Raw genomic sequence first — 10,503 nt, 5'->3', positions numbered from 1 at the left:
TTACGGCTCATTTTGCAAATTGTTACAGAAGCACAAAAATACCAGGTTCTGAAACAAGCACGCACCATGTTCATGCAACACATTGTCCGGCAGTGGACAAGCATACGGGCGACTACAAGAGCATGTGGAAGAAATAATTAAAACATTGTTAGGTAGATCATCTACATGTACAAAAAGAATAGACGCAGAAGGAAATAAAAAAAATCAAACCAGACAAGGTCTTCGATGCAGATTACTTTTCCACTAGGACCAACATCATAATTCTGGAGAACTTCTGAAACCTTTGCAAGGACCTCCTCATGAGATGCCTGCATAATTATTATTTTCTGTAAGCTAACTGATATTTTTTTGCTCCCTCTGTAAATTAATATAAGAGCGTTTAGAACACTACTTTAGTAATCTAAACGTTCTTATATTAGTTTACGGAGGGAATACTTTATATGTATCGAAGCTAACACTAGATATGCAAAATTTGGTTTAACTCAGGTGCTATGCATTGATATGCTCCGTATACCCAAAAGGTCATGTGCAGAGGGCTTAAACACTAGACTACCACTAGAAACCTCGAACGCACTCAGCAGACACATATGAGTACACTTCTACCATATGGCAGTAACTACCATAAAGAAATAGCTTTATAGTGTTGCTATGGCTTTCCCTGCATGATAAATTTATTTCTACATGTACAGAAAATACTTGTATTGTACATTTTTCAGAATATATTGGACAGATTTCATAAAAGGAGGAAATCCAAGTCATTAGACTGCGATCCACTGGATATTAGCATTGGATTGATAACAAACTTGGTTCAAAAAGCTATGAGAAGAGCACAGCACAGAAAACGATTTAGATATAGAAATTTTGTTCTTTTCATGTTTTTTTTTTTGAAAAGAAGGATAGATCCCTGGCCTCTGCATCTGGACGATGCATGCGGCCATTTTATTAATTATTCACAGAGGCCATACAAAGTAATACATCAGAATTTTTTTTCTTTTCATGTTGGTCAGCAAGGGACATGTTATGCAATATTCTCTCTCTACAATAAATATTACTCCCTCCGTGCCATAATATAAGAGCGTTTTTGACACTACACTAGTGTCAAAAACGCTCTTATATTATGGGACAGAGGGAGTACAAGTTATCCTAACATTAACATATTAAAATATATTCAATAGAAGAAAAAAATAGACACCTAGGACATTGAAGATGTGATCTAACGAAACACGGTACCTTTGAATGAGTTTGAATATATTCGTCAAGAGCATCACCAGCTTTGAGAATTATCCTAACAAGCACCAATGTGTTACTAAATTGTACTTTCTTCTCTTTCCGCTGCTTAGCAGCCTTAGTATTTTTACCACTTTTTAATCCACACCCCTCCCTTTCTAGGTCAAACACAGAATCCTCGATAAGAGTCTTGATCGTATCAAATCCATTGAGCTTGCGGAAATGCCTATGAGCTGCGAAGAGCAAAATAGCTGCAGGGACAAGCTTCCCATGCTTTATGCAATCCCAGAGCTCATCTACTACATTATCTGTGTGACTTGCAAGCACCCTAGTCGTGTCCAAGAAGATCTTCTGCATAAGTCACCAATGCATAACAGTTTTAATTTAAAGTGCTGACATTCTATGTAATAAAGAAGGATTGACATTAAATTATCAACAAGAGAAGCTAACAAAAACTTGTAATTGCAGACAAATTTGACTCATTTCTCCTTCAATTCAAAAGAAACAGTGCCTCCTACTCAAGTACAGACATAAATACAGAAAAATTTACAGAGGCAGACTATTCTTTCTCACAAGCTGAACTATACAAAGCAACAGATTGTCAGTTCTTAAACACTGTAGGAGCAGTCGAGTTAAATATCTGGCATGAAGCTGAACTTCTTCTCTGCTCTTATGTAACCAAAGTAGTAACTGATGTTTGGAGGGATTTAAAACAAACCATCTCAGGCAGGCAAAGCAGATATATGAGCTTGTAGATGTACTCGACATTCCCCTTCATATAGTTCTGGTCAGCTAACAGATTGTCCTCCAGATACTTGTGCTGGCAAGTGTTCTCGATGGCAACATGGAGTGGAAGGAGGCCCTCGATGATTATATTCCCCGAGGTGCGTAGATTGGCCAATGCACCATGTTGGAGCAGTACCTCAACCATGTCAGCGGAGAATGACTCAGCAGCTTGGTGAAGGGGGAAGAACCCAAAGTTGGTAATGTAGTTGGGGTTGGCGCGCATCCCACAGAGCCTAGGCGCCTTCCCCTTCAAAACAAACTTAGCGCAACACAGGGCGTTCATTGCAATAATTAAGTTAAAGCTTTGTGGAGTGATAACATATCCATAAACAAGGTGCTGCCTGTACTTATCGAAGAGGCGTAGGAAGCCCAGAGCACTATCTTTTTCTAAGGTGGTCATGAAGCGGTCAAATATCTTATAAAACTTTGTGCGCCTCTCCTAGATGGATCCATCCATGTTTAAACAAGGTGAAAAGCAATCAGTTCAGCTATCCTGCTAACAATACATAACAGGAGAAGTATATATCCTATGAAGACATCTTATGTTAATGAAATTAGGAAAACATGCACTTCCCATCCGTCAACTATTGCGCGAGTGAAACTTTTAGCATCCAAAGCTGATCCCCCACTATTAACATCATGCAATTTTCAGCTCTTAAAATTGTTTTGTCCGTCTGAAAGCAGTTTCGAATGAAGTGGCGCTTATGTGTAGGCTACATCGTTGGCATATGTTTGGCATGTCACAATTTTTTCCTTCATGGTATTCCATCATTTTTTATTAGAAATTCTGAAACATCGAAAAAAATGAGATTTGGCAGGAAAAAGAACATTACTTGTTTCCTGGATATTTTCTGTTTTGGTGAAAAATGTGTTACTTGAGACACTCTTTTTGTCTGTGAAAGTTATTTTTCATATAATGTAGGAGTATGTGTGAGCCTGTTCTCAAACCATTATCTAGAATAATAGTTCTCATTTCAAGACTTATAAAATTTTCCTGAATGATGTGGGTGGTTTCAAGAGTTTAGGGTGGAACCTACACTCATGTAATAACTGAGGGTGTAAATTATCATGTTGAAGTACTCCGTATACAAGATAGCTTCCAAAAAGTATTGCAGGGAAAACACGAAGAGCGTTACTATGTCAACCGTGCGAAATGAACAAGTATAAAGAACCATAGGAGTGCGGTCTGGGACGATTATGTTGGCGGCTCTGACTTCAGAAAGGAAATCCGCAATTTGACGCATGTACTAAAAGAGAGGAATAATTAGTCAAGAACCACTATAAAGGAATGCAATAAGAAGAGGGGGACAAGTTAATTTACATTCACACTAAACTGATGAGGGCACTCTAAGGCCAGAATCCAGGGATGAGGAGGTGGGCGGGGAGGGTTCCATGGATCATCGGGATCACCAGTGAGCGATCCAACAGTTGCACCTTTACTATTATCTTCAGGCCCGTCGATGGCCAAGGCCAAATTGGCCGACCGCACAGGGCCCCAAAATTTGGGGGGCTCCAGTCCAGGAATATGTATGTATACATATATATATAAGGCCCAATAAAAAATGCATTCCCAGGCAGCCAGGCAGCCCATATACACGTACGCATGCAGTGCAGCCCTCCAGCCCGTAGTTTCTCTAACCCCCATCGCTTAGCAGTTTTAGCATCCGATCTAATCCCAATGACCTAATCGATCAGCGCTCGTGAACAACGAGAAGGCACACAGGGGCGACGGCGGCTGGGCGCCTGGGTGACGGCAATAGAGCAAGGCAACGGCGGCAGAGCAAACACGTCAGTTCAGCCTTTCGTACGCGGCCGCCGGCCACCGAAGCCCCACGGCGGATCATTCATCCCTCGCCGGAGTAATTCCTTGTAGACAAAACCCTATTTTTATTTTGCCAGCGTAGGCATTAGGCGGTAAACTATTTTTTGTTAAACAATATTTTCTAATATTTCATCTGGGTGAAGTCTTTATCTATTTTCTTAGCTATACAGTGCTACAATTTCTAGAGTTTGAATTGACTCAGATTACTTTTTGTTTCATTGAACAGAAATATTCATGCATCCAGGGAGGAAGTATGATTCTGGTGCTTCGAAGCGTAGGAAGAAACAAAAGCTAGAAGAAGATGCTCGGACCCAAAAGGGCGCTCTCGATAAATTTGTTGTGAAAGAACCTCAAAGCAATTTTGAAAACCAAACTCCTGATGCTAATATTGATGATGCACATGGTGGTGATCCAGTAGAGGTTGAGGCTCACATTGCAGAATCTGATGAACATGATGATACTAACACTGTAGTCGAAGGTGATGATTCTATTCATGTTGATGAAGGTGATGATGCTAATATTGTTGCTGAAGGTAATGTTGCTGATAACATTAATAATTCTGTTCAATCGGATATATTTGATCCAAGAACTTGGGATGCACTTGATCCTACAATGATTGATATTTTGGCGCAAAGTGGTCCTAAAAGAGACCCGTCTATTGAGCATGGTCGTACAGACAAATTTGGTAGAAGGTTTTCTGCATTATCGTACACTAGAGTTTTCTCGAATGGAGAAAAGTGTGATAGAGAGTGGCTTGTGTACAGCAAAGATCTTGACAAAGTATTTTGTTTTTGCTGCAAATTATTTAGGAAGGGACATGTTAGAGGCCAATTAGCAAATGATGGCTTCAGTGACTGGCATCATCTTATCAGTAGACTCAAAGAGCATGAAAATGGCAGAGAACATGTCACAAATATGAGTACTTGGTATGACTTGCGATTCAGGTTGGAGAAGAATCAAACAATTGATAAAGTTGCTCAGCAAGAACTTGAAAAAGAAAGGGAGCATTAGAGAAAAGTTTTGCTCAGGATTCTTTTGATTGTGAAATTTCTTGCGGAACATAATATAGCATTTCGTGGCAGTAATAGCAAGGTGTACCAAGATAGCAATGGGAATTTCTTAGGATTGGTTCAAATGTTGGCTGAATTTGACCCAATTATAAAAGAACATGTTGACCGCATCACAAATGATAAAATCCGTGATCATTATCTTGGCCCTTCAATCCAGAATGAACTAATAAATTTGCTCGCTGTTGCAATCAGGTCTGAAATCATTAGAAAGGTAAAAGAAGCAAAGTACTTCTCTGTTTTACTTGACTGTACTCCCGATGCAAGCCACCAAGAGCAGATGTCTTTGATAATTAGGTATGTTGATGCATCTTCTGGTTCTTTTTGCATTGAGGAATCATTCTTAGGTTTTTTGGATGTGAATGATACCACCGGGCAAGGATTGTTTGATGTTCTAAAAAATGAATTGAAAAGTCTTGACCTTGATATTGATAATCTGAGAGGGCAGGGATATGATAATGGGTCAAATATGAAAGGAAGACATCAAGGGGGTAAAAAGTAAAGTTTTGGAAATAAACCGGAGAGCTTTTTATTCGGCTTGTGGTTGCCATAGTCTAAATTTGACATTATGTGATATGGCAAAGTCTTGTCGTAAAGCATCTGATTTTTTTGGCATTATTCAACGCATCTACACAACATTTGCTAATTCTACTAAAAGATGGCAACTTCTCAAAAATAATATAACAGGAGTAACACTCAAGTCATTGTCAGCTACTCGTTGGGAGAGTCGTGTTGATAGTGTTAAGGCTATAAGGATTCAACTACCAGAAATAAGGGAGGCTTTACTACAAGTGGCTGAAAATGATAAAGATCCATCGACAAGTAGTGAAGCTCAATCATTGGCAGAAAATGATCTTTGTGGCTTTGAATTCTTAGTGTCAATAATCATATGGTATGAAATATTATCAGCTATTAATTTGATCAGCAAAGAGTTGCAGTCAAAGGATATGCTTATTGATATCGCAATTGAGTCTGTAAAGGGCTTGATTTCCTTCTTCACCAAGTACAGAGAATCTGGCTTTTCAAAAGCATTGGAAGATGCAAATTTTTTTGCAATGGAGATGGATATTGATCCAGAGTTCCGCACCAAGCGTCAAATCAAGAGGAAAAGGCAATTTGGTGAGGGTGCAGATGATCCATCTATTGTTTCCCAATCAGCAGAGGAGTCATTTAGGGTCAATTATTTTCTGCATATTGTTGATCAAGCTATAGTTTCACTTAACACGAGATTTCAACAGTATGAAGGGTATGAAAAAATATTTGGTTTCTTGTTTACTTCAGATAGGCTGCGATCCTTGGATGATAAGAGTTTGTTGGCTGCTTGTGTTAATCTTGAAGGTGCACTTAAGAGTGGAGAAAATAAAGATATTGATGGACTTGAGTTGTGTTGCGAGCTACTTTTTCTCCAAGACTCACTTCAGAAATCTATGGGCCCACTTGATATTCTGAATTTTTTGAAGAAGCGCTCCTTAATCTATCCTAATGCTGTTATTGCATACAGAATTTTGTTAACCATTCCTGTGACGGTTGCATCCGCAGAAAGGAGCTTTTCTAAACTCAAGTTGTTGAAATCCTACTTGCGTTCTACTATGTCCCAAGAAAGACTCAATGGATTGGCAACTATAGCACTTGAAAATGATATCTTGAAGAAGATTAATTATGAAGATTTGATCGAAGATTTCATTTCAAGAAATACTAGAAGAATGTTGCTTTTTGGTAGAAAATGAGGTCAGTTTAGAAGTTTACTGCTTTAGCACCATTTTTACTATTTTACCATGAGTATTTGATATATTTCCTAAATATTGTACCAAAGCAGACATATTTGAAGTTAAATAATTAAGGAGAGTATGCTTTACTTACATTAGTTCTTCAACTATATGGTTTAAAAAAAAATTAGGGCCCTATTTTGATTTTTGTCCCGGGACCCCAAATTTCTGGAGACGGCCCTGATTATCTTGGTGATGAAGAGCTCCTGCTGCCTCAGTTCTGTCGACTGTTTTCAGCGGCATTGGCTGAAAGGAAAAGGGAACATACCATTGGATTATTATGTCAATCCAATTTGGCATCGTGCTGATATGCCAAATTTTAGCGCGCTACTGCTAGACAATGTGACGGAATGCTCGAATCATATTTAGGAGAGGCTGTTGGGACCTAATCGTCATTCAGTGTGATACCTCTGCAATTCTGCATCAGGCTCTACTCTAAGGTGTTCATTACCCTAAGGTGCTAGTTGATTCAGAAACAAAGAAACAAAACAAATTGATGTCAAGTACACCAATAGTTTGGAAGAGTGTATTTCTATATGAAATTGGATCTTCCAAAAGATAGGGTTCTCCTCTACAATATCGGAACCCTTACGCAACCATTCAACGATGAACCATCCTGCTCCTCCTACCCACAATGTGGTATGAGGAACCGAATACTGAAGGAATTAACCTGAAGTTGGATGGCCGATTAACCTTAGTAGAAGCTGCAATTCCGACCTGCATGCGTGCAACAAACCTCAGTTTAAGACTCTAGGCGAGACTTTTGCCACACATATAGGGGCAACGTCAAATCAGAGAACGCTGCAAGGAACGGCAACTGATTCCAAGTTTCCAACAGCAAGCAGCCAAGCATCAACGGTGCTAGAGGCAACAGCATAATGAGGCACCGGGGAGAGCGAAAGAGACAGAAGCAGCAGTTACCCTGACAGAAGAATGGATGTGAGTAAACCAAAACACCGCAACTAGGTGAAAATTTGGTTTCCTTTTGTTGATGGATTGCAGATGCTGGAATTTTGTCTATTTTGGGCCTAGTCCAATAGTAGTTTCACAAAGCGGGAGCGGCTGCAGGGCCACATCGGACGAGCAGCGGCGCGAAGCAGGTGCAGGTGGCGGTTCTGTTGAAATTATTGGGCCTAGCCCATATAATAATTCATATTTTCTGCCAATATTTCAAAGTAAATCCCAGAGGCTCATGTGGCCCATTCATGCATGACAAGGTTGTGTGGAAAATTGACCCATGCCACGTGTATGTGCTATTTTATCACGCGAGAAGGAAGTTGAAACGATTGACGCATAAATGGGAGAAGAAACTGAACACTTCGTGTGAGTTTTAGTGCGCTCTTTCTTCTCTCCTTAATGGTTTTTAGTGCATCTATTTAATGGTGCTTATTGCACCGGTTTCTCTTCTACTAATGAAGGGCCAGTTTCAACTCTTCTCACATATATAAGAGGTCACTCCTCTGCTATTCCGAGACCACAACAACTCTTCATCTCATTCCAAAGCATTGCGCCGCTTATCTCTTTCCCATCTCGCTTCCCGGCGTGCACCGGGGAGTGAGGCAGCAGGCCTCCGAAACCCCGCCTCTTGTGATCCAGTACAGGAGAGGGGCGATTAGGTTTTTGCGGAGTGCCTCTGCACGACTGCTGGATTTTTGTTCATCGTGGCTACGAACGACGACATCCTCGACGACGAGTTCCCCAATGACGACTTCTTCCCCGACGTCGACAACCTCTTCGACGACATGACGAATGACACGTCTGCATCTTCTACTATTGTTTCGTACGTCATCTTATCCTCTCTGTCAGGGCTAGCATTTGGTTTACTGCTACTAGTGATGGGCATGGATATGTTGCTCGTTGTTTATTATCTCAACTCCATGACTAGTTTCACCAATCAGTTGCATGTCTCAATTGTTCTCTTTGTCATGTTGATCATGTTTTACCTATTGTTTTTCTGGATTAAACATAATAGAAAAATGCCTTATTTTTTAACAATCCAAAAACCTAAAATGTGTAGGCAATTTTCTCCTATTGCTTTTGCTGCAACTCTCAAGCCCGCACCGTTTGAGGGTGTCAACTATAAGAGGTGGTGTGCAAGGGAAGTTCTTTGGCTTATCACCATGAACTGTTTTCATGCCTCTAAAGGCAAGCCAGAGGGAGAGCTGACTGCCGAGCAAGAGCAAGCTTTCCAGGCAACAGACACCCTCTTCAGAGGTGCTGTTGTGAGTGTTCTTGGCAACAAGATTGTCGATCCATTCATGACCATCATGGTCGGCAAGGATATGTGGGATGCGCTCGAGGCCAAGTTTGGGGTCGCGGACGCATGAAGTGAGTTGTATATCATGGAACATTATCACTAGTACGCGTCGGTGCTATACAAACGGTTTTTAACCCCTTTCCGTGACGGCATTTGGAACCGTCGCCAAGTGAGTGTGGGCGATAGGGGGTCCTTCCCACACGACCCAGAAATCGTCGGGGATAGGCCCTCCTGGGACACAGGCTAGGGCCATGTGCGATAGGGCGAGGCATCGAAACCCACTCATTTCCGTAGGTATGTGAATCCTAGAAAAACATTTCCGTAGGTATGTACATCCCACACGGTGAATCCCAGAAAAATATTTCCATTTGTATGTATATCACACACAGTCAATCCAAGGAATACGTTTCCGTTCTTATGTACATCCCACACAGTCAATCCAGGGAAAATGTTTCCGTTCATATGTACATCCCACACAGTTTTATGTATACACTCGTGTGTGAAAGGTGTAACTATCACACACGCTCTGCCTTGGTTAATTGTTTGCTTTCATGAACTACATCACACACGATTTGATGTAGAAAACTGTGTGGCATTGGGTTATCCATCACAAGCACTTTTACTGCCAGAACCGTTTGCAAAGTTCCATGACCGTCTGTTCTCTTTTTATTTTTGCCTGTAATTTATTATTCGAATTGGAAATTTTGAAATATGAAACGTGCAATTCAAATTCTCAGCACAATGGTTCAACAACGAATCCATAAATAAAATTGCCAGTACAATATGTTCAGTAATTACAGGATTGGGCAGCAATTAACTATGATGAACCACAATATTTAAAGGCGGTAAAGGTGAAGAGACAAGTGTAAATCATTTTGACTGCCGACAGTGTTGAAGAAGCGGAATGCCCGTAATGTGCCTTCCTGCATGTCATAGGCACGAACCACTTTTGTCCAACCCCTTGTGACGATCGCCTGCCCATCCTTCACCGTCTTCAGGAAGACTTCTAGAGCATTATCATGGTAGCATGAATTATATACTTTAACCTTAGTTGCCTCCACTCCGGTCATGTAGTTTGCAAGGTAATCATCAGTAAATAGCTTTGGAAACCACTGAAAAGAGAAAAATATCAGATACTGAGGTCTAATAGAGTAACTTGTTGTGGGCAGGGGGAAAAGCCAACACATTACTTACCATCCTAAAGTTCACCGTTGTCTTCGACAAAGTGTAAATAAAGAGGTTAATTCCAATCACCAGTTTCTTTCGCCTAACAATCTTTCTTAGTTTCCTCACTTGACGTTTTTTCATGAATATCTCATTGCCCCATACGCAAAAGGGATCGAAGCGTGGATCATTACCGCTCATATATGTACCTACAGGTGTAGGATCGAAAGTATGTCTAGAGGGGGGGTGATTAGACTACTTGACCAAATAAAAATCTAGCCTTTTCCCAATTTTAGTTGTTGGCAGATTTTAGCAACTTAGCACAAGTCAAGCAATCAACCTACACATGCAATTCTAAGAGTATAGCAGCGGAATGTAAGACAATTGCATATGAAGGTTAACGGCGGAGTTTGA

The 10,503-nt window shown here is 40.6% G+C and overlaps 1 protein-coding gene and 1 pseudogene across 1 annotated transcript; one reads left to right on the top strand and one right to left on the bottom strand.

Moving 5' to 3' along the window:
* On the bottom strand, positions 1 to 3,658 carry LOC123157705 (uncharacterized). The gene is made up of 5 exons (XM_044575942.1): positions 3,653 to 3,658; positions 1,946 to 2,452; positions 1,231 to 1,578; positions 211 to 308; positions 1 to 112 (listed from the first exon to the last, which is right to left on the bottom strand). The coding sequence occupies exons 1-5, from the start codon at positions 3,656 to 3,658 to the stop codon at positions 1 to 3; spliced, it is 1,071 nt and encodes a 356-aa protein (XP_044431877.1).
* Positions 3,659 to 4,069: 411 nt separating this feature from the next.
* LOC123157694 (zinc finger MYM-type protein 1-like) lies at positions 4,070 to 8,995 on the top strand (annotated as a pseudogene).
* Positions 8,996 to 10,503: the final 1,508 nt, after the last annotated feature.

Source organism: Triticum aestivum, chromosome 1D, assembly GCF_018294505.1.
Source record: "Triticum aestivum cultivar Chinese Spring chromosome 1D, IWGSC CS RefSeq v2.1, whole genome shotgun sequence".
NCBI lineage: Eukaryota > Viridiplantae > Streptophyta > Magnoliopsida > Poales > Poaceae > Triticum > Triticum aestivum.
Note: the sequence above shows the minus strand (reverse complement) of the source record. Positions and strands in the feature narration are given on the sequence as shown.

Excerpts from the sequence above, each read along its gene's own strand:
- LOC123157705 (XM_044575942.1), bottom strand. Across the intron at positions 1,579-1,945 it reads TGCTTTGCCTGCCTGAGATG|AAGATCTTCTTGGACACGAC; the intron begins GTTTGTTTTAAA and ends TGACTTATGCAG. Across the intron at positions 113-210 it reads TGCATCGAAGACCTTGTCTG|TCGCCCGTATGCTTGTCCAC; the intron begins GTTTGATTTTTT and ends ATGCTCTTGTAG.